This window comes from Chionomys nivalis, chromosome X (assembly GCF_950005125.1).
Source record: "Chionomys nivalis chromosome X, mChiNiv1.1, whole genome shotgun sequence".
Classification (NCBI taxonomy): domain Eukaryota; kingdom Metazoa; phylum Chordata; class Mammalia; order Rodentia; family Cricetidae; genus Chionomys; species Chionomys nivalis.
This window is the reverse complement of record NC_080112.1, coordinates 3203641-3228818: the sequence shown is the minus strand read 5'-3', so window position 1 is coordinate 3228818 and position 25178 is coordinate 3203641. Positions and strand designations below refer to the sequence as shown.

At 39.2% G+C, this 25178-nt stretch overlaps 1 protein-coding gene across 2 annotated transcripts in view; it reads right to left on the bottom strand.

Annotated features, from left to right (window-relative positions):
- Positions 1–6380: 6380 nt before the first annotated feature.
- The window catches only part of Gabra3 (gamma-aminobutyric acid type A receptor subunit alpha3), a 229202-nt gene continuing 210404 nt past the window's right edge, over positions 6381–25178 (bottom strand). For both annotated transcript variants that reach the window (XM_057760166.1, XM_057760165.1), the window contains exon 10: positions 6381–8661. In XM_057760166.1, coding sequence (XP_057616149.1) covers positions 8326–8661 — 336 coding nt within the window. In that variant the 3' untranslated portion in view covers positions 6381–8325. The remainder of the gene's footprint in view (positions 8662–25178) is intronic.

Sequence of the window (25178 nt, the reverse complement as noted above, 5' to 3'; positions counted from 1 at the left end):
TAGCCATGTGGCTTGGTACCATTTTTGGCGAGGCAGTCACATCTTGCTTCCTCTGAGGCTGGGTCACGACTGCAGACTGAAACCGCCCTCTTCCCTCTTCTTCATTGCCCCACCTCTACTTCCTGCCTGGCTACTGGCCAATCAGCATTTACTTAAAATACAGTGACAGGCTAAAAGACCATTGTCCCACAGCAGTAGGGTTCTTCAATAGCAGAGCTCCTAGCACAAGTCTTCTTAGCAGAAATCTTTGCCAAGGTTCAAGCTGAAGATAAGTCAGGTATCTGGTTTCGAGACAGGAATCTAGTTTAGAGATGTCTTTTAGATAAGGTCAGTCCTTCAGGCCCAGGGACATGCTCCAAATAATGGCAGGTAGAGAGGGGGAAGCTTTGCTGGAGGGAGTTGCCAAGTTGCCAACCTACTGAGAAGCTGCCAGGCCATGGGAGACTGCAACTTCTGAGCAGCCAGCAAAAACCTTCACTCCTCACAGGACACAAGCTGAGCATGAATCTAGTGTGAACAGACTGAACAGTCTCAGTGTCAATAGGAAATATTGCTGATATCAACATGTAGTGGTTGAGACTTGATTTCATTGGCTGATACTATTTCAACCAGGAGGTCATTAGCTCTATAATTTAACAACAATCATCAAATTTCTTCAAGTCTCCTCCATCAAAAGGTAGGAAAGAGACCAGTATGATCTGAAGCTGTATTTTAGGTAAGGGATCGAACATGATACTTCATTTGCTAAAATGCAGAGTCCCAGTCTAGTGTAGCTTTCAGGGTCATTTTGAGACTATGATTAAAAAGCAGTCTTGAGGGGAAACTGGTCAGTGTTGTTAATCCATTTCATGTAATGCTGCTCATTTCATTTGAAGTCTATTTATGTCAAAAGGGTCCATGAGTGAGACAATTTATTGAACAGTGAAGTTGGAGAGAGTATGAAAGGATGAGAAACTGTAAGACACTGGTTTTGAAGGAAGTTGACTTGGAGTAGTGACATTATTTCCTGTTTTCCTCAAAGCATCTTATGTGTGCTGCTGTTATCTTTGTGAGCTAACCTTCTAGGATCTCAAGTCAACCTGATGGTGGCATGTGGTCACATTATCAGACAGATGACAGTCTGTCCCTCATACCACTTTGTTAGGTCCTGAGCTACTATATTCATCAGCCATCCTAATAGTCAGTCTGAACAGTTTTGACAAATAATTCCAGCCGCATAACTCACTCTTGTCTCCCAAACCTTTGGGCCTTTGTGCATCCTGCTGTCAACATTCTTCCCTGCCTGAGGAATGTGGCATCATCCTTTAAAGGTCAGCAGCTCACGATTTATTATATTCAGTAGGCTTTCTCTTTTTTCCTTTTTATTTTGTCTTGTATGCATGTGCACATGCACTTGTGCTTGTGCTCTCCTGTGTGTGTAGACAGAAGGAAAATCTGTGAAACTTCCTTTATCATTTTCAACATTTCTTTTCTTGAGACAAGGTCACTTACTAAACCTGGAGAATGACTAACCATCAAGTTCGCAGGATCCATCTGTCTCCTCTCCCTGTTATTATGGGTACAAATATGAACCTCAATGTCTGACTTTTACATGTATGATGAGGAACCAGATTTAAGTCCTCATCCGTGTGCAGCAATCTCTTTAACTCCTAAGCTATATATACAGTCCCTCTTTTGAGTCTTGACTATAACTCTGATCATACCCTGTGATATATGTTAACAACTCCCCACTAAAATGCTTAGACTGGTGGGAAACTGTGGGAAGTATTACGTTATAGTAGAATGGAAGTACATGACATGGCTAAACATGTAGTGTAGAAAATGAGAACTGAGGGGTGAGCAGAAGTCAACCAGATGAACCTGGAAAGGGAAGAAACATTCTGCACCAAGGAAACACCTTGTATACAGTCCCCAAGTGAACCACTGATGTGTGTTCCACATAGCTGGTGCACTGTGAGAAACAGCAATTTTGGAAACAGGATACTGAGAAGTAAACAATATACTACACAAGACTTTTAAGGCCAGGGCTACATTTTGGAGTTTATTCTATGCTGAGCAAGATGCCATCAAAGAGCATTTTATAGGCAAGTGATATAATAAATTTTATAGTTTTAAGAGGCATGCTTGTAGAAATTAAGGTGACACATCATGATGAAGGTTTAGATAATGGAAGTGGGAAGGAGAGGGTACAATATAGGATTTAAGCTGGAGGCTGAATATAAGACTTTCAAATTAACTAGGTGTTAAGTTACAAGATAGATTAATGGAGAATATCATCTTTAGATTTTTTATAATGGAACATCTGGTTAAATAATTCTTCTATTAATTGATAAAAAGAACAATCAAAAGGAATGTGTGTGTGTGTGTGTGTTTAATGGGGGTTCCTTTGAACATATAAAAGAACTCATTTGAAAGAACTAGGCTAAGGGTATCAGTTTTGCAGTTATCAACATAAAAGAGGGATGGTGGTTTTCATACACACTTAGAACATCCCTGACATTTTTGCGTCCCTTTTTTTTTCACTTGTTTTTGATCTTCTATGTGTTTCCCAACACAGGACATTAAAAAAAAATTGATAGCTTCTGCTGATTTCCTTTGAGACTTTTATTCTCCAGAGGCTCCTTCTAGGAGACATTCCCTTTCAGAAAGAACCCAGATGCCATGCTGTGCAAAGTCACACAATGTTCAGGTGAACAGTCCTAGAGGAGGTTTCCTTAACTCTTCATGGAACATCTGCTAGGGAGGTGACATAAGTTCCTGACCGCTTCATCAGGCATCTAGAATCTCTTTGATCTTTTTGGTTTAGGATCCAACTATTGTCCTTCTGAACAGAACTGGAGTTTGGCAACGAATATGTCTGTATCTCAGTTTATACAGTTCAAGGCATTTAAAAGAAGATTTCTCTCTCAGATAATCTGGTTAATAAAGTCCCTCCCTGCTTGTTTGAGTCAACTTGTCTGTGGCTACAGAAACTGTGGAGTAGAAACGAGCTATACCTGGTGTGCTCTTTTGACTTTCTTGATCTATGTGTAAGATAAGGAGGAGTTGTTACACTTATGGTGCTTTGTTATATAAGAGATAACTGGAGAGTGGGATAACTAAGTGGCTCTCCAGAGAGTGTGGTGTCATGAAACCAGAGTCAATTTCAAAGAGAAAGGAGTTGTGAACAGTGTAAAAAATGCTGCTGACAGATCAAATAAGGTAAGGGGGGGAGCCTTTAGATCTTAGGAAGGAGGACAGTGTTGACTCACAAGAGCAGTTTCATTGAGAGTAGATAACAAAATTCTTTGACATTGAGAGCAGAGGAGGAACAAAGGAGGGGCTGGCTTTAGGGCAAAGAGAGTTCTTTGTTTTGTGATAAAAAAGAGATGTGGTCCCTGCATATTGCAGGTCTACAAGTCCAAGAGGTTCTCTTATGAGAATTTCTTTTCTCTTCTGGGCTAAGATTTTGTCTTTTAATCATCACTCGATCTTTTTTTTTTCAAGACAGGGTTTCTCTGTGTAACAGTCCTGGATGTCCTGGAACTAGCTCTGTAGACCAGGCTGTCCTCGAACTCTCAGAGATCTCTCTGCCTCTGCCTCCCAAGTGCTGGGATTAAAGGCGTGTGCCAGCATTGCCAGAAACTTCTAATCTTAGCTTCACATCCAGTTTTTTCCCATGGATAGATTGGAGCTAAACCATACTCATCCTGCATCTCTTCACACGTGAGACCTGTAGCTCGCAGCTAGGATGTGAGGGTGAAGGCAGAGATCATGAGAGACCCTTGTTCCACCTATAAATATGGTCCCTGTAGCCCTAAGTTTCTCTCCTCATGGATTTTACTTGGCATTTAATAAAAACTCATTTGAAGCTGTCAAGTCTTCTAATTATACTTCTAATTATAATACAAAAGGTTTTTTTTTTTTTTAAAAAAAAATAGCTTTTGTGCTTCTAGAGTGGGCTACTGTGAAATCAATAGTAGAGTCAGAATGGGGCCCAGGATCTGGTGACATAGAACATCTCACCAAAGCTGCTACTACAAAGAATACTACGCTGACCTGGATCTAGCAGAATCTAAACTGACTTTTATTGGATCTGAAAGAGAAGGAAAGCAGAGCAAGTCCAGGTTATGCCTACTTGTCATGTGATTGACCTAGAGATCACTATCTTAAGTGTAATAAGCCAGTCACAGAAAGACAAGAGCACTGTGATCTTATTTATGTGAAATATAAAAGAAAGAAAACAAAACTGTGATAGTTAATGTTAATTGCCAATGTGACTGAATCTAGCTAGAATCACTTAGGAGAAGACCTCCGACCATGACTGTGGGAGATTATCTGAATTACCTTAATAAAAACAGGAAGGCCTGCCCACTGTGGGTGGGATCATTCCCTGACTGGGATTCTGAACATTTAAATGGAGAAAATGAGCCGAGCAGTGTTCATACACGCATGCATACATCGCTCACTCATTCCTGGTTATGTATATGATTCAACTTCTTGCTGCCTTGACTTTCCTGCCATGGTGTACACTGAACCATGAGCTAGATCTAAAGTTAACTCTCCCTTGAGTTGCTTTTGTAAGAGCATTTTGTCATTGTATCACAAAAGAAACAAAGACAAAAACACAGCCCAAGCATAAAGCCCCAAATGTAGGCTTGATAATGATAATCATTTCACTGTGTATGTTTACCACAACATTATATTTTATACTTTAAACACTTACAATTTAAGGGACAATACAAGGCAGAAGGCCTAGAAAGCAGTTTTTTCCAGAAGTGCAGGCATCTTTAGCCTCACTGTAGTATATGGGCACATCGTTGACTTGCTGGGTGAAAGAAAGTTATGTAACTAGAAGCCACTGAAGCTGGAGAGAGGCATGCCTCGAGTTCTGGGACCCTACTGATAGAATGTCCCCAGATTATTTCTTTCTGTACCCTCCCTGTTACTTTTACTTCTTGCTGGACCTTTTACAAGGAGTCTGTGTTCTAGGGTGTCTGCTATACAAGCCCAGACTCTGAAGGAGTCAGCAGGTATGCCTGTGGTTTCAGAGGGGTCTGCTACTCAGTCATGTCTTCTTATCTGTCTGTAGGTCTCTAGGAAGAGGAACTAATGGATTATTAATGAGACCTCCACATTTAAAAGCAGGCACGAACAAACAGTGATTTAATTAGGAAAAAAGCTATTTAAAATGGTTTGAAACAGTGCATGTTTATTGGCACCGGAATGTTCTCAGAGTTACTTCAGAAGGCTGCACATTATATTTGCTTGTTTCCATTGGCATCTACTGATCATGGAGAAAGCATCTACCTTACCCAACCCTACCATGTAATTCTGATCTAGATTACTATTTGCTTATTCAGTAAACATTTATTGTGCACCTACCACATGCTAGAAGGTACTTTTACCCTGGTACACTCAATGCTCTGGGGATGTCCTTCCCTTCTTCTTTCCCTTTCATTTTATTCTCTTTCTACTTTTCTGTCTTTCTCCCTTTTCAGTTCTTCTTCCCCACCCCCAACACACACACACACACACACACACACACACACACACTGGTTTTTTTTGTACCATAAAATCATAAAATATTCAAACATAGGTTTACTGATCCCAGAAAACAGGAGTGTAACAGCTGGTGATTACCCTAAGACTAAGTAAATATTTTTCAGAGGCAAGGTGATTTCAGATTCTTAACGAAACAATAAGACTTAAATATTGTGTGGAGGAATTTTATAAACATGGCTGCTTCTGGAATTTCTGCATATTACTATGAGGTGATTGAAATGCATGGACCTGGACCAAGGGATTAGTGTAGCAATAGCTTCTATCACATGACCATACAGCTGAATGAGTAGCTGTGGTCAGACCACTCAAGCCCTTCTTTCATTTTGGAGAATAATGTGTGTGTGTGTGTGTGTGTGTGTGTGCATGTGTGTGTGTGTGTGTAACATTCTCTGAAGAATATTTTTCCCATTCCAGGGACCAGGTAAATTTCTCAAGTACATCTCTTGAGATTACCTCTAAGATTTTTGAGAACACTATGAAAAACAAAGGTGGCATTAATACCCTAAAATATGGCATAACCAGTCAGATGCTCTCTATCACTTTACTTGTAATATTGTCAAATGAAAAGAGACTCGCTGGAAAGGGAAACATATCCAGAACTGTAATGAAAATACATTTTCTTTTCTTTCATGTTGGGTAAGGGGCCATTCAAAGCTATGTTTCCATACAGGATCCATTCTAGATCACTATAACTGATCTCATGCTCCGGAGATACTATTTTCTGGTGGTGTTAAGAAGTGGAAAGTTTGGGGTACCAGAGTGGGCATCAAAGTCAAGAATGTAGTAAATACTGTGTATAAGACTAATGAATGAAATTATTCCAGCACAAGTACAATTCATAAAGAGTTTAATAAACAGCCACTAAACATTGCACCAAAGCATTTAGAAACACAATTTCTACAGAGAGGCAAGGTCAAGCTTCCATTCTAAATTCCTTAAGATGATCATTAACAGCCCCCCACCCACCTCCCATCCCTACACATCCACAAGACAATACTCTTCTAGTCACAAATGTACCTACAGACACAGTCTTAAGCATAATGGGACTGGCATGCATCATCCCAGCAATGGCGTGGAAGCAGGGGATAAGGGAAATATGGGTGAAAAGGCAACCAGCAGCTAATGATACACCCTTAGGAGCTTTGTTCAGTGGGTGTGCAGAGATTCTACTTATGGCTTTACCTTGGACCTTCTGGGTACTGTGGACTAGTTGAGCTATTCAGATTCAAAGTAGCTGGGGCTGTTGTATTAAACAGTCTCATTCCTTCAAGTCATTACTTCTAGAAGTGATCTTTTTGGGTAATGCATTGTTACCTTCCTAAAGACCTTTATAATGTCAAACTGTCTTCATGACCCAGAGGGCTTACTGTAGCTGTGCTCATTCTAAGGTAAGAATGAACCTGGCTTCTCAGTTATTCCTTCATTTTGGCCTTTGGAAATGAGTGTAGGATATTTATTTATTAAAGACATTTATAAGAAGTCCAGGCAAATTATTCAAACTTCTGGGACTACCTTATAAAAACTGTGTTTATGTCTGTCCTTTTTGCTTATGTTTAAGAACAAAATGAGATCAAATGGCCTCTAATACATTATAAAATCGGTAATAAAGTTAATAATTTAACTGACTCAAAATAAGTAGAGATATTTGTGTGAATCTGCAATTCACCCCTCATTGCAGTTGGCATCCAAAGTAGGTAAGAAGTCCTGGACATAATGGAAGCAGAGTGCCTGTGTCTGGAAGAGGAGCACGATATGTACAATATGGAAGTAAGAGGTTGGCTTTCCCCTGCTTGTGGCCATTTCTTTTGAGGCAGATTTCAGTGTTTAACCACTACCACCCACCACATTCCATCTATTGTTTGACTAATTGCCTTGCCAGGGACTTGAGTTTCTTAGGTTCCCCATCTTTGACCAACTTTTATATAGACATTCAATTTCGATCATCTTGTGTGTATGTGTACATTTTTAATTTAACTTCAAAATGTCTATTCTTTTTTTCCAGAAGAGTTTCCAGGCAGTCATTGATCCAAAGTAAGCAATACTCCGCTGACTATAATGAGCTCGGTGTTACTTAGGCAAGGAAACTTTCCTGAAGAAGACTTACATCAAGGTGTTACTTTCCTGAGGGACTGGTTGAAACTGGAGTAGAGCTCACTTTTAATGCTTGAATGATTCAACTAGTTCTTTTTTATTATATATATTTGACACAGGTGATCCTCAATTGTTTCCACTAATTGCTAATTTAGGGGTCATATCAGAAGTTTGATAGGATTCTTTCTTCCCATTCTACCAGTTCATATGTCTAGTAGGCCCTGCTGGGGGCATAAAAGGGGCCAGATTGATAAGATTAAATGGGATATCTGGACCTAACACCATAGTGCGTCATAATCATCCTATGCAACCCAGTTAATATGTTCCAGAATCTCAATACCTTGGACCCCACAAAGCCAAGATTTCCACTAGAAGAAGTAAGAGTCTCCTGTTCCTTCATTATTGGGCAGAGTAAAATTAAACACATGCAGTGCCCTCAGCTGGGGAAGACTGGCATACTAAAATGAGCAACTGGACAAATGGCAGTGTTTGGCTTAGTCCAAGCAATGTTCAAAGGACAAGTCATTTTTCTGTTGTTACATTTTCATTGAGGCTCATAATATGAACTGAGAAAGCAATGACACTCAGCTTGGAACAGGGTTAAAAAGAAGAATCATGAAACACATGAAGGGAGCCCTAGGTTTTGGGTGTTTGGATGCTTCATGGGGTATACTATGCCACCACTATTATCTACTGTTTGCGGATCATGCCCTTGATAGCTGATTCCCGGTTCACATATGTAGCCCAATAGACAAGATTGAATATAGCAAAGAGCACAGGAAAGATGATGCGGGAAATTTTGTCAACCTTGCTGACACTGTTGTAGGTCTTGGTCTCAGTAGGGCTCTCCTGCACATAAGTGGCCTTGGGCGAAGCAACGACTGTTGGAGTTGAAGAAGCACTTGGAGCAGCACCCTTGGAGATGGTGGGGAACTCAGCATCCTTGGTCAGGTTCATAGGATAGGTGGTTCCCACGATGTTGAAAGTGGTGCTTGTTTTCTTTGTTGGGGCTGCTGGTGTTTTCTTCTAGAGCCATAAAAGAGAGGGGAGGGGGAGAACAAAACAAACAGTAGATGAATTCATTATACAAATACATTTGGGAACTGCAGGGAGGAAGAGCCATGAAGGACATTAATGAACCTGCTAAGTAGTAGGTTTGTACATAGGGATACTATTTTGAAAACAGAAAACCAGAATGCACCATTTTAACTATCCTAGTCAGCCCCAATTGTCACCTTGGCACAGTCTTAAGTCACCTGAGAATGGAGCCTTAATCGAAGGATTGCCCGCATCAGGGTTGTTTTTTAGGGCATGTCTGTGGGGACCTGTCTTGATTGTTCATTGATGTAGATAGGTCTAGATCACTGTGGGCATCACTATTCTTTAGGCAGGTGGTACCAGACTATATAAGAATGTTATCTAAGCATGGGTCTTCAGATTGGCCAGCAAGCAGTATTCCTTCATAGCTTCTGCTTCAAGTTCTTGCTTGAGTTCCTGCCCCAGCTCCCCTCAATGATGGATTGTGACCTGGAAGTATAAACCAAATCAACCCTTTCCTTAGTTGTTTATAGCCAGTTTTTCTTTTTTTTATCACAGCAACAGAAAGAAAACTGAAAAATTCTGGCTATGTGTCTTTGGATAAATCATTTCTCCTTTGTGAGCTTCAGTTTCTTCATTTGTGAACTGAAGGTAAAAATAGCTGGCAGATTATTGAGAGGATCAGAAGAGAGAATGCAGTGGGAATTGCAAGGAGGTGTGAAATTTTCTATATTGCATGATTTCATCCTTCACAATAAACCTATGAAGTAGGTGACATTATTCACACTTAATATGTTAGTAAGCCTCAGATTAAGTGGCAGAACACATACTACCAATCTGAGTTCCTGACTTTTGTCCATAGACACACCATGCTGCTTTCTCTAGCACAAGGTACTCCTGGTTACCCGAGGGAAAAACTCCAAAAAGGCTGCGGCCATCAAGGGGCACACTTCCTGTGAAGAAGAGAGCTTGGTGAATCTGCAAAGTCATTCCATCTTAAAGAGGATAATAAACACTATGGAATATTTCCAGGCATGATCACAACAGCATGCTGCCTTCATGCACTATAAAGGTGCTTAGCAAAGGAGGGGGTGTACAAAGGTTTTCCACTCTTACCAGGCAGCTAGTAGGAGCCACACCCTCCCCACAGAGCTGAAGAAATGACCTCTTCACACATAGCGAAAGTAAAGACAGTGGCAAGATTGCTAGGACATTGCCCTTTGGAAGCTTCCCCCCGCAGCATAAGCTATCCCCAAAACACAGTCAAAAGTTCTCCCTCCTCCCCCCCCTGCTCTGGTGCTACATCGAGGTTGCCAGTGTTTAGGTCCCGATTGGAATAGAGCGGCTGCATGGCACAGTGAGCAAAGGAGTTTGCTAGCTCATAACCGCAGCCCAAGGCAGTGGCCTAGTCCAGGGTGCAAAAACTCTTCTAACGTCTTCCCTCCAGTTCTTCTTCAGACACCTCAATCTCTCTCTTGATGCTTCTCAGAAGCTGGAATTAACTTCCTCACTCTCCCAGTGCCTTACCTGTTTCCTTACTAGGTTTCTCTGTCCCTGCCCTCTTCTGTTGCTTCTTTCTCCTCATCTTCTTTTTCTTACTTCCCCAGAATTCTCATCATTTTTATCTTTCTGACATTAGATCACAGCACCATTTACCTTCCTGATCCAAATAATTACCTTTGTACATTTATTGAATATAAACAGTGCCAAAACATACAATAGCTATTTAGAGTGAAATGGGAAGGTTAGAAGTTATACTTCATTCCCTTTCTCCTAGGTACTCACAGCCTATTGTCAAAGAGAGCTGTGAACACATGACTGTCATAATGTGTAACCTGGGTCCTAACTCTTTTGAGTACAGTGTTATCAGTGTACCTGCAAGTGTGGGAAAGGCCACTCAAGGAAGGCTATGAGGTTTCCAGTATGAGTATTAACAACTGAACAAGAAAAAAAAACAATTTAAAAATGGTCCTCTTGTGGAACTCCTAACAGTGGGAGCAGGGGCTGTCTCCGACTATTTTACTGACTTTTGGGACCCTACTCCTCATACTGGGTCACCTTAGCCAACCTTAGTATACAGAGAGGTGCTTAGTCTTGTTGCAATTTGATATGCCATGCTTCATCGATATCCATGGGAAGTATTCCCTCTCCTGAACAGAAACAGAGGAGGAGTAGTTTGAACGTGACAACAAAGGGGGAGGGACTTGGAGGAGAGGAGGAAGGGTAAACTGTGGCCAGTATGTAAAATACATTTTTAAAAAAGTTGAGCAGGCAGGAGTCAGTAAATGATAATACAGCAAAGGCCAGTGCACAGGCGCAGAACACTGTTGGGGCATGACAAGTGTTAACTGAATCACAGTGAGCACAACAAACACGGTATAAGAACTGAAGGTACAGAAAGAAAAGGCCAGATCTTTGCGCTATCCTGTGACTACTCTATTATAGGCAAAGAGCCTTTATTCCAGTGAAGGGGAAGACTCTTGGCCACTCATTGTGCTCAGAAGAATCCTGCTGAGGACAGGGAGGAGAGATTGTAGGAGTCAGGGTTTTCAGGGACATCAGAGCAAAATCCACACAGAAGACTAGCCTGGCTCATGGGAATCGGTTCCTCATGCTGAATTGCCTTGTCTAGCCTGAATACAGGGGGATGTACTCGGTCTTATGGTAGCTTGATATGCCACGCTTTGCTGATGCTCATGGGAGACCTGCCCTTTCCTGAGAGAATAAGGAGGGTTGGTGGGCAGAGGGAGTGGTGGGAGATAAGGAAGGGGAGGCTTTGGTCAGGATTAAAATAAATATAAATTAATTAATTGAAAAAAGAAAATGCCAAATCTTGAAAGACCTTGTATACCACACTCTGCCTGCCTATGTTGACACCAGTATTCTTAGTCAGGGGCAGGGAGTGTGGGAAATGAGGGGTGGGAGAGTGTGCAAGATAAAGTGGTGTTCATTTAAGTTAATAAACAGTCTGACTAATAGGACACTTGAAAAGCAATACTTTTCTTCTTTGTTGGAAGATTATAGCTGCATTGTTATAAGCAGAACTCAATGCCTTCTAAGAACCATCTAAATACTTTAAATACTACACCAGGCTCAGTTATAATTAGCAAAGTCACTGTGTGAATAGAGTCCCACTGCTAAATGCCTTTGCCATTAAATAAAATAGTGCTTTATTTGTTTGCCTGCTTATTAACTTGCTTAGCCATTTTTCCCCCATGGATAAACAAAAGAAAAAAAAAACAAGCAAAGCAAAACAAAAATCTAGAAAGAAAATGAAGAAAACTTTACACTGACTTTGCTAAAAAAGCTTTTGGATGTCATCTTATAAGCTGGTTATGACTAGGTCTTTGAAACAATCACTTGGGTCAACACTTTCTTTGCATTCACATCCACTTTATGTTCTGTAGGTGACAAGAAGCAGCAGGTGATTTAATCACAGATTATTTAAGTAGTAAAGTAAAATTACCTTATAGTTTCTCTCATAATTTTCAACATAACATATTTTAATCACTACTACATTTCTACCTCATTGCCTAAAAATGAAATGAAATTGAATGTTACAGCCTACAGCAGTGTGCAGAGAAGTTGCCTTTTAATGAGAGAATTCTAAGTCTTGGAGATGAAAAGTATTCTGGAGATTAACTGTAATTGTGCTGATCATTCTTGAATTGCACACTTAATTGTTTAAAAATATCTAGATGGGAAGGAGATAGGAACAATTAGGGTGAGAGTAATCAGAATGCATTGTATACATATATGAAATTATCAAAAAATTTTCATTACTAAAAAACAAAAATACAACATTTTACCATAATTTAAATTTCATATATCTGTATGTGACAGTTAGTTTCAATTGTCAATTTGGCACAATCTGGCTTGGAAAGACAATCTTAAGTGAGAGATTTTCTACAGCAGGTTACTCAATGGGCCATCTGTGGGTGACTATCTTGGTTGAGTTAGTTGATATTGTAACACTCACACTAAAAGTGGGTGGACACCATTCTCTGAGCTTGGGTCCTAAATGAACTGAGCAGTAGGTATGTATGCATTCATTTGTCTCTGTTCTTAACTGTGGATGGGATGTGATTGGCAGCTTCAGAATTTTGTCCCCCTATTGTCCTTCAGTGCTGGGCTGCAACCTAAAATTGTGACTTAACTAGGACTTACATCTGCATTTATCTAAATAATAAAATGAATCATATTGCTGCAGTTTGGACTACCTAATTTTAACTATATATACTATGTTGCTTCTGATAGCTACTTTACATAATACATTTGTAAATGAATATGAAAAATTATAAAATGAATAAAAGACCTTAATCTCAGAAAAGTCAGAAAAAAGACAATTTGGGGATGGGGAAATAGTTCATTGAGACCAGAGTTAACCCTGCTAACATCCATGTTCACAAACGAGATTGAAATCCTAGTGCTGGTAGGGCAGGCAGGGCAGTCCCTAGGGCTTGCTGGCCAGACAGTCCAGTTGAATTGGTAATGCCTAGGGAGGGCCAGTGAGAGATTCTGTTTCATAAAATGAGGTAAAAAATGAAAGAGGAAGGCAAATCAACTTATAGGGATCAGTTAAGCCTATAGAAAGGAAAGAATATGCAGATGGAAGGCCAGCTTCCTCGAAGAATGGGAGTTATCTAAACTATACATATCCAGGTTCAAGTTACAGCTTAAAAGGAAAAAATGGAAGAAATTCAGATACTACTAGTGTTTTGAGGAGAAGAGAAAAGGATAAATATTGAGGTGAACTTCATATGAAGGTTTCCATACTCCCTGGAATGACAGTAAAAGAAAGAGTCAACAGAAGAAAATGAAATGGTCAAAAAAACATTTAAGGAATTGCTAAACACCCTTAGCCACCAGGAAAATATAAATCAAACCAACTCTGAGGTACCATCTTATACCCGTCAGAATGGCTAAAATCAAAAACACTGATGACAGCTTATGCTGGAGAGGAGGTGGAGTAAGGGGAACACTCCTGCACTGCTGGTGGGAGTACTGGCCTTCCCCTATAATCAGATTAGTACCTACCCTAATTGTCATCATAGAACCTACACCAGTAACTCATGGAAGGAAACAAATGCAGTGATCCACAGCTAAGCACTGGGCTGAGCTCCCGGAGTTCAGTAGTTAGAGAGGGAGGAGGAACCATATGAACAAAGGCAGGGGTCAAGATCATGATGGGGAAAACCACAGAGACAGCTGACCTGAGCTAATGGGAGCTCAAGGACTCTGAACTGAGCTGAGGGAACCTGCATAGGACCAAACTAGGCCCTCTGAATGTGGGTGACAGTTATGTGGTTTGATCTCTTGGGGGAATCCCTGGCAGTGGGACCAGGACTCATTCCGGGTACATGAACTGGCTCTTTGGATTCCATTCCCTATTGTGGGATACCATGCTCAGCCTTGATACAGGGGTGAAGGGGTTTGGTCCCACCTCAACTTGGCATGCCAGACATTGTTGACTCCCCAAGGGAAGCCTTACTCCTTCTGAGGAGTAGATCAGGGGAGGTAGGGGCAGGAGAAGAGAGGAAGGAAAAACTGAGGTTGTTATGTGAAATAAAAAATTAAATATAAATAAAACCTTCACATATATATATATATATATATATATATATATTTCAAATTAAGAAGCTAAAGGTATGGCTCAGTGGTTAAGAAGGCTAACTATGCATGTAATAGACACAAGTTCAGGGCCCAGAACTCACATCAAGCAGCTTCAGGGGAACCAACACCCTCTGCAATGCAGGCCTTCACCAGAAGCATACACATATGTGTATAAACACAAACACACACATGATCAAAAATAAAATAAATCTTGAAAAATATTTAAATTCAATCGTACAAGAAATAAAACTCAATATTAAAACAGAGAAGGCCTGCATACTGTTTGAAGGACCAACAGAATTATATAAGGGCCAACCAAAGTATATAAGCTCATAACTTTCACCAACCTATCAATAGCTACATTTTTTTCAGCAAAAACAAAAACAAAAATCTACCTTGTACTAAAGTGACTAGGGAGTTCATGGGTGCTGATGAGTGATTCTAATCACACATTATTATAACTATCCTGGATGAAGAAACAAAAATAGAGATATCAGATTTTGAAAGACTTCATGTTATTGAATTACTAAATATTTCAAAATTGTCTGTTACAAGGCAAGTTCTCTGGTGCATGCTAGGGATGTTGCAGTGAACATTAAAACACGCCTGTGCCCTCAAGTTCCCATTCTACTGAAAGGAATATGTAGTAGGAATGTAATCAAACAAACACAACTAGAGTTGAAGCACATAAGGCGGATCAGTGCAGTGTAGCTAGAAAAAAAAAGGGTCTTTAAGAAGGTGATCCAATAGTGGTATTGCTGGGTCGAGAGGTAGGTTGAACCCGACTTTCCTGAGAAACCGCCACACTGCTTTCCAAAGTGGTTGCACAAGTTTGCATTCCCACCAGCAATGGATGAGAGTGCCCCTTTCTCCACAACCTCTCCAGCAGAGGCTATCATTGGTGTTTTTGATTTTAGCCATTCTGACCGGTGTAAGATGGTATCTTAATGTAGTCTTGATTTGCATTTCCCTGATTGCTAAGGAAGTTGAGCACGATCTTAAGTGTCTTTTGGCCATTTGAACTTCTTCTGTTGAAAAGTCTCTGTTCAGCTCAGTGCCTCATTTTATAATTGGATTGATTAACCTTTTACGGTCTAATTTCTTGAGTTCTTTGTATATTTTGGATATCAGACCTTTGTCAGTTGCGGGGTTGGTGAAGATCTTCTCCCAGTCAGTGGGTTGCCTTTCTGTCTTAGTGACAGTGTCCTTTGCTTTACAGAAGCTTCTCAGTCTCAGGAGGTCCCATTTATTCAATGATGTCCTTAGTGTTTGTGCTGCTGGTGTTATACGTAGGAAGTGTTCTCCTGTGCCCATGTGTTGTAGAGTACTTCCCACTCAGGAAAGTCGGGTTCAACCTACCTCTCGACCCAGCAATACCACTATTGGGAATATACCCAAGAGATGCCCAAACATACAACAAAAGTATATGCTCAACTATGTTCATAGCAGCATTGTTTGTAATAGCCAGAACCTGGAAACAACCTAGATGTCCTTCAATGGAAGAATGGATGAAGAAAGTATGGAATATATACATATTAGAGTACTACTCAGCAGTAAAAAACAATGACTTCTTGAATTTTGCATACAAATGGACGGAAATTGAAAACACTATCCTGAGTGAGGTAAGACAGACCCAAAAAGAGGAACATGGGATGTACTCACTCATATTTGGTTTCTAGCCATAAATAAAGGACATTGAGACTATAATTCGTGATTCTAGAGAAGCTAAATAAGAAGGTGAACCCAAAGAAAAACATATAAGCATCCCCCTGAATATTAACCTTCATCAGGCGATGAAAGAAGACAGAGACAGAGACCAACATTGGAGCACGGGACTGAAGTCTCACGATCCAAAGGAGGAACAGAAGGAGAGTGAGCACGAGCAAGGAACTCAGGACTGCGAGGGGTGCACCCACACACTGAGGCAATGGGGATGTTCTATCGGGAACTCACCAAGGCCAGCTGGCCGGGGACTGAAAAAGCATCGGATAAAACCAGACTCGCTGAACATAATGGACAATGAGGACTACTGAGAACTCAAGAACAATGGCAATGGGTTCTTGATCCTATTGCACGTAATGGCTTTGTGGGAGCCCAGGTAGTTTGGATGCTCACCTTAATAGACCTGGATGGAGGTGGGTGGTCCTTGGACCTCCCACAGGGCAGAGAAACCTGCTTGCTCTTTGGGCTGAGGAGGAAGGAAGACTTGATTGGGGGAGGGGGAGGGAATGGGAGGTGGTGGCGGGGAAGAGGCAGAAATCTTTAATAATTAAATAAATAAATAAAAAAAATCATTGGAAAAAAAAAGAAAAGAAAATATAAATAAAGATACATCTAGTAAAAAAAAAAAAAAAAGAAGAAGGTGATCCAAGAGCTGAATAAGAGAAAACAAACTCTGAAAAGATCTAAACAACCAAAGTTCAGGGAAGAATTGTGGTCACAAAGGGTCAATGAAGGTATAACTATGGACCCAGAGGAGTTAATGGTAATTTAAAGGGAGATTGCAAAACTGAGTTAATGATCCATGCCAGAAATTCTACCTACTTTGGAGATTTGGGTAAGTAGCTTAATGTCAGTCTGGGCAACACAGCAATATTCCAATCCTGGAAAAAGGCCAGGTTGTTTCCAGGTTCTGGCTATTACAAACAATGCTGCTATGAACATAGTTGAGTATATACTTTTGTTGTATGATAGGGCATCTCTTGGGTATATTCCCAAGAGTGGTATTGCTGGGTCCAGGGGTAGGTTGATCCCGAATTTCCTGAGAAACCGCCATATTGCTTTCCAAAGTGGTTGCACAAGTTTGCATTCCCACCAGCAATGGATGAGTGTACCCCTTTCTCTACAACCTCTCCAACAAAGGCTTTCATTGGTGTTTTTTCTAGATGCCCTTCAATGGAAGAATGGATGAAGAAAGTGTGGAATATATACATATTAGAGTACTACTCAGTGGTAAAAAACAATGACTTCTTGAATTTGCATACAAATGGACGGAAATAGAAAACACTATCCTGAGTGAGGTAAGTCAGACCCAAAAAGAGGAACATGGGATGTACTCACTCATATTTGGTTTCTAGCCATAAATAAAGGACATTGAGCCTTTAATTCGTGATCCTAGAGAAGCTAAATAAGAAGGTGAACCCAAAGAAAAACATATAGGCATCCTCCTGAATATTAACCTTAATCAGGCGATGAAAGGAGACAGAGACAGAGACCCACATTGGAGCACCAGACTGAAATCTCAAGGTCCAAATCAGGAGCAGAAGGAGAGAGAGCACGAGCAAGGAACTCAGGACCGCGAGGGGTGCACCCACACACTGAGACAATGGGGATATTCTATTGGGAACTCACCAAGGCCAGCTGGCCTGGGTCTGAAAAAGCATGGGACAAAACCGGAATCGCAGAACATAGTGGACAATGAGGACCACTGAGAACTCAAGAACAATGGCAATGGGTTTTTGATCCTACTGCACGTACTGGCTATGTGGGAGCCTAGGCAGTTTGGATGCTCACCTTACTAGACCTGGATGGAGGTGGGTGGTCCTTGGTCTCCATACAGGGCAGGGAAGCCTGATTGATGTTTGGGCTGACGAGGGAGGGAGACTTGATCGGGGTAGGGGGAGGGAAATAGGAGGCGGTGGCGGGGAGGAGGCAGAAATCTTTAATAAATAAATAAAAAATAATAATAAAAAAAAGGCCAGGAGCATGGTGTGTGTGTGTGTGTGTGTGTGTGTGTGTGTGTGCATTTTAACTCAGAACCAATTTTTTAAACGTCCATGTGCTAGAACTAATTCTTAGAATTAAATTTACCTTTGCTTTTAGTGTCTTAATTTTAGCCTGACCTTTCAAACTTCATACATTCTTCTGATTATTTCAAAAGTTATCCATCTCTTAACAACCATATGTATTTGAATCTCCTACCTTGTATGTCTTCATTTGAGTTTCAATGGATGACATATTGAGAGATTAGAGTTAAAAGAACTCTGTGGTTTATCCCCAGGAGTCTCTGTTTAGGTTAGATCAATATCAGTTCATTGATGAATTCTATTTGACTTCAGTCGGTCAACCAGTTATATCAGTTAAAAAATACTACTTTAAGTGTTTTCTAGAATGTAATAAAAAGTTAATCAATAAAGCTGAAGCAATGGCTCAGCAGTTCAGACAACTTGCTTTTCTTTTTTTTTTTTTTTGGTTTTTCGAGACAGGGTTTCTCTGTGGCTTTGGAGCCTGTCCTGGAACTAGCTCTGTAGACCAGGCTGGTCTCGAACTCACAGAGATCCGCCTGCCTCTGCCTCCCGAGTGCTGGGATTAAAGGCGTGCGCCACCACGCCCGGCCAACTTGCTTTTCTTGAAGAGGACATATGTTCAAGTCTCAGGACCCAAAATATAGCTCACAATTCTAATCACAGGAGATGTGATCACAGGGGATTTCTCCTGGTCTCTGGGGAGTACTGCATGCATTAGTATACTTACATACATGAAGGCAAAACAGTTACACACATAAGATAAAAATAAAATTACTTTTAAATTTAATAAGGTATCTTGATAAATTCTACAACATTTCCTGTTCTATCAGTTCATTAAACATTTATTAGAGGTCAATATTACATAATTTGTCCTTAGTGAACTTAAACTATATCAGTTCCTGAATTTCTCTGAAAACATCTATTTTACAGTACATTCTGGAAAGTTTTGCTTATCAGACTTGGAACCAATCAAAAACAATAAAACCTTTTTGAGATTTGTTTCATTTTATTTTTCTTTTTGTAGAGCTGAACTTCAAACTTAGGACCTTGATGTTCAAGATGAGCAAACATTCTACCACAGAGTTATAATCACGAGCTTCATCTATTATAAAACTGGAATTTTATAACCTTGATACCAAAACACCCTGAAAATTAGACCAGGGAGATGAAGACATTTAAAATATCTGTTGCTTTAGGGTTCTGGCCAAAAATAGAATTTCAACAAGTGGCTATTATAGCCCATGAGGAGAAACAAGTTACCCTTATCTTTATATACAATCAGTTTTATATTGGTAGTAATAATATCCTAGGATTAAGTTTTTTTTTGAGACAGGGTTTCTCTGTAGTTTTGGAGCCTGTCCTGGAACTAGTTCTTGTAAACCAGGCTGGCCTAGAACTCATAGAGATCCTCCAGCCCCTGCCTCGCGAGTGCTGGGATTAAAGGAGTGCACCACCACCGTCCGGCCTAGTATTAAGTTTGATCACTACATAATCACAAAGAATGGAAAATTAAGGGTATAGTCCCAAATGGGCACATGGGGGTACACACACACACACACACGTGTATGTGTGTGTATATATATATATATATATATATATATATATATATATATATAGAGAGAGAGAGAGAGAGAGAGAGAACTTTTCAGTGAGCAAGAGGAAAATTGCTACTTAGCAGAATGATTACAAGTAGTACTACCTAGGAGAATTTGTATAGACAGAAAATGATGCTCAAATTATAATGACTACAATTAACTTTCAAGTGCTCACCCTTGTCCTAATCATCCTCTGAATCACTTCCTAAAAGGATGTTTCCACACGTAATAGGTAGTAAAGAATTGCTCTATTGCAACTTAAAGTAATAACTGATTCAAAATGTGCTGCAAGAGGAAGGAATATGAGCAATAAAGATTGTTGGAGAATACACAAGAGAAACATGCAAGGCATGAAAACAAGTTATAAACAATCATGAAATAAATATAAGACAATTCAGGCTGGGGGATGGCTCAGTTAGTGAACTAGCTGCTATGTAAACACGAAGACCTGAGTTTTATCTCTAAAATCCATGTAAAAAGCCAGAGAATCAAGTACCTGTAATCCCAGCACTAAAGAGATAGAGAAAGGAGATTATTAGGGCTTACTGGCCAGTAAATATAGCCAAATTGGTAAACCCCTCATTCATTAGAGACCCTGTCTCCAAAGGTAAGGTATATAAGTGATTGAAGAAGCTAGCACAAAAATGAAACTGAATAGGAATTGTTGAAAATGATGAGAGACACAGAAAATAGGCTTGAGAAAATGACAATAAAATTAAATTAAAAATAATAAAGAGTTAAAAATTATTAGAGAATAAATGGTAAATATAGAAGATAACAGAAATCTCTATAGTATATATAATTACTACTTCTAAGAAAAGAACAGAACAAATCTATGATCTCAAAACTATCCTTACACATTAAAGGCCAAGAATTTACAGCTGCTAAAGAAAATGTTTGCTAATTTTGTATCCAACTATTTTGCTGAATTTTTCTCAGCCATAGGAGTTTTATGGTGGAGTCTTCAGGGATTTTACATCTAAAACTAAATCATCTGAAAATAAAGATACTTTGAATTTCCCATTTTAATTTCTCATTTTCCCTTGATCTCCTTCACTTGTCTTATTGCTCTAGCAATGTTGAACAGGAGTAAGGAATGTGAGCACTATTGTTTTAGTGGAAATTATTTGATGTTTTCTCCCATTATGATGATGTTGGGTGAGGGCTTCCTGTATGTCTATCCTGTGTTGAGATATGTCTCCTGTATCCATAGTCTCTTTAGGACTTTTATCATGATGGATGTTGGATTTTTGTCAAAGGCTTTTTCTGAATCTAATAATATGATCATATTGTTTCTGTCCTTTAGTTTATTTAAGTGGTAGATTACATTTACTGAGTTACATATGTTGAACTATCTCTGAATCACTGGAATGATGCTCACCTAAACATAGTATACTTCTTTTGGAATTATTTAAATTAGGTATATAAGTGTTGTGGGATGATCTTTGTGTACACTGTGAAGATGTGTCTCTGTTTTATATCACCTGCCTAAGGCACCTACAGATTGGCCAATAGATATGCAGGAGAAGACAGGTGGGACTTCTAGAGGGGGAGACATGGGGGAGGGAATCTAAGAGGCAGGGGTTTTACCAGTAAGAGGCAGAGGAAGTGGGATGTTTCATTCTAAGGAGAGGTAATAAGCCACGTGGCCGAATATAAATTAATATAGCAGGTTAATTTAATTTGTAAGAGCTAGTTGGGAACAAGCCTATGCCAAAGCCAAGCTTTTATAGTTAATAAGAGGTCTCTGTGTCATTTGTTGGGAACTTGCGGTCCAAACAAAGTCCAACTACAACTGACATTCAACATAGAGGCATATATATCCAAGTGTAGGGCCTGTGAATAACTGGTACGCTACCCAGCAGAAGACTAGATAGAAGCACCTGCTGCAGTACAGGGTAAGCAACTTCCCAGAGCTGGGATGGATAAATGTGGCCCAGACAGTGCCCGTAGGCATAAGGCTCTGTTCTCATGGACCCAAGGAGGTTGGAGCCAGCAATCAGTGTCAATTGCTAAGCAGAGCCACAAAAGGAGATTGCAGATGCACAGAATGGCTTTGTAACACTTTTGCTAAGATTTCCTAGCTCCATGGCATGCAGAAAGCCAAGTCCAGACTGAGAAAACGTAACAGGTACAGTATGCTTGAAAATGTACTTAGGTGCTGAAGAAAGAAAAGAAAATGGATATATAGAGTCATAGAAAAATAATTTAAAAATAATAAAGTCTTCTAAGAGAGAGTAAAGTAATATAAAAACAACAAGCCACATAAAGATGGGAAATATAATACAGGATATTTGGAACCTATATAATACTTTATTAACTTTAATTTTTAAATGCTAAGGAACAAAACACAACAGTCACTGAGAGACATTGGATTATGGAAAAAACTGCTTAATTAGACAAGCCTTTATATTTTAAGGTTGTCTTAACTTCAGAATGGAAGTCAGAAAATGTGTTGTCTTAGAAAAGGGATTGTGCCTATGTTTCCACGGGGAACTAAAAGTTATGGATTCCTTCAAAATTGATAAGATCAGATGTGACTGGGAGAGACCTCCTGAAAATCTTGGCTATGGACATAAAAAAAGAAACCAAGGAAAACTACAAGACAGATGACATATTGATGATCCCTTGACATGGGAACAGTTCTGAGAATGGATGAGACATGATAAATCTTGTTGGCTACAGAGTCCTCATTGATATGGGATTCCCCTCTGTATGCTGTGAATACCATTGGTTAATAAAGAAAATGTCTTAGGCCTGTGATAAGGTAGAGTAAAGCGATGTGGGGAAAACAAAACTGAATGCTGGGAGAAAGGAAGTAGAGCCACAGAGAAGCCATGGAGTCCTGTCAGAGATAAATGCTGGAACCTTGCTGGTAGGCCACGAGCCTCGTGGTAAAATTTAAAATAATGGAGATAGGTTAATTCTAGATGTAAGAACTGGTTAGCAATACGCTTAAGTAATTGGCCAAGTAGTGATTTAATTAATAGAGTTTCTGTGTGGTTATTTTGGGAGAGAACTACACCCAAATTCCCAAATATTGTTTATAAATTTTGTTTACATTTAAAGGGGAATATGATAATAGAGAGTAATACTTGGCATTGGTATGGATCTTGGCTTATCAATACAAATTTAAAGTCAATTCTATTATACTGTGAATATGTATTTCTGATCTTGATTAAAATACTGTGTTTGTGCAGCTCATTTAAAATGTAATGTGTAGAAATATAGGTTAATAGAGAACCATCTACAATAGTCAAGCTTGTAGTCAAGTTATTTAGATTTTATAGATGTACAGAGATATATTTCAGATGGATAGGTATTTTTCAAACCTTTCAAAGACTATAGAATTTGGTATTTAAAATGTTTTAAGAAGTTAGGACTTTTCATGACAATGAGACTCATCTGCTCCTGGCAGTACCAATTACTTCAAGAGGAAGACGGGCATCAGAGAATTTCCTCATGGAGTTTGTTAGCTATTTGGGCAAGAAACTGCTCTTGCCTGGACTTCCTGGACTGCTTCATGATATGCTGTAAAAACTGGATAAAAGAGAAATGACTGCTGAACTTGCCTAAAGGGGAGATAATCTTTTGGGGTTCCTGCTTCATGAAAGTGTCTCTCAGACATTCTGTAGGCCACAGAAGAAAGTTACTGACAAACTGCCAATATAGGCAGACCTGTCTTTGAAATTTCCTGCTTCGTGGAAAAGTCTGCTAGATACTATGGGCCTGATGGCTGAAGATTGGATGCCTCAGAATAAAGAAGAACTATGGGTGACTTTCCAGGCAGCAAGATGTCTCTGTCAATTCTAGAGTTTTAGAAGTTGCTTACAATGAACTTTCTGTTTATTTAGGTAATATTATATCCTTATGGAGTCTTTGATAGAGTTTAAGAATTTATGGTTATAGCTTTCCTTAGTTAAGATAAAGATAAACTAGATATAAATATTGTAACTGTAATTCTTTCTTGATATCTGCTTTGTTATATGTAATTTTACTATGTTAAAGCCTTTCTTTTTGTTTAAACAGAAAAGGGGAGGTGATGTGGGATTCCCCTCTGTATGTTGTGAATACCATTGGTTAATAAAGAAAATGCTTAGGCTGGTGATAGCGTAGAGTAAAGGTAGGCGGGGAAAACTAAACTGAATGCTGGGAGAAATGAGGTGGAATCAGTAAGAAGCCAAGGAGCCACTGCCAGAGAAAGACATGTTGAATCCTTGCTGGTAGGCCACAATCCTTGTGGTAAAATATAAAATAATGGAAATGGGTTAATTCTAGATGTAAGAGCTAGCTAGCAATATGCTTAAGTAATTGGCCAAGCAGTGATTTAATTGATACAGCTTCTGTGTGGTTACTTCGAGAGTATGGGCAGCCAAAAAATGAACAAACGGTCTCCATACTACAGCTTATGATTGATTATTACATGCCATCTTTTCATATGGCATTGATGGAGATTTATATTACAGTTTGATTATGCAGTCCTAATGAACTTAAAAAGTTGACAGATAATTTTTACCTGTTCAAACATAGAACAGAAAGCTGATTTGTACATACCCTGTATTTTATACTTGTGTTAATGCATATATATATATATATATATGATACATTTAAATGTTTGTATGTTTTCAGAAACAAAGAACAAGACACCAATGAAGATAATGAGAAGCTAGCATCTCAGCTGATAACTGACATTTTCTAGCTTCACGGACTACTCTAGTCAGGACTTCAGATAATCCCTATGCTTTCCCATCACATAGAGACTAGACAACAAATAATACAGCTAGCTCTCCCAGGACTTGACCATTATCCCAATTTTCTCAGGTTCTCTAGAAATGCTATCACCCACAGAAAACAGGGAGTAATTTTAGGAACATGATGGCCATATTCCCAAGAGGTGGAGTGGGTGGTTCAGTGGGTTATAGATGTTTGTCATTATTTAAATAATTAAACATTATTTAATGTTGGTTGTTAGTTGCAAGTTGTTATTGGTCATGGTCAGGGAGGAAACTAAACAAAGGAATTTTGATTAAGGTATTTCTTTCTTTCTTTTTCTTTTCTCTATGCTTCTTTCTCTCCTATCTAGTGAAAAGGGGGGGATATAGAAATGATAGGATAAAAGGGTAATTTATTGAACCTACTTTTAAACTAAAAAGCTACTACTAGTCTCGAATATTTTACATTGGTATGGATTTTTAATATTGATAAAAATTTAAGGTTGTTTTTGTTATAACATACTGTAAGTATTGTACCTATGCAATTCATTTAAAATTGTAGCATAAAGTTCTAGTCCTTGAAAGTTACTATTACAAACATTTTAGAATAAGCAATATAATAATCAAACTTGTAGTGAGGGTTTAGATGTAGACATAAATAAGCTTTACTTAGCCTCATGTATTTTAGGTAGATATATAGTCTTTAAACACTTCAGAGTTGCCAAATAAAAATGGACTGGACATTGTAATTCCTACCTAATAACTGTTCTTATTGTATATAATTTTACTGTGTTAGAGTTAAAACCTTTCCTTCTTCTTTAGATGAAAGGGGAGAAATT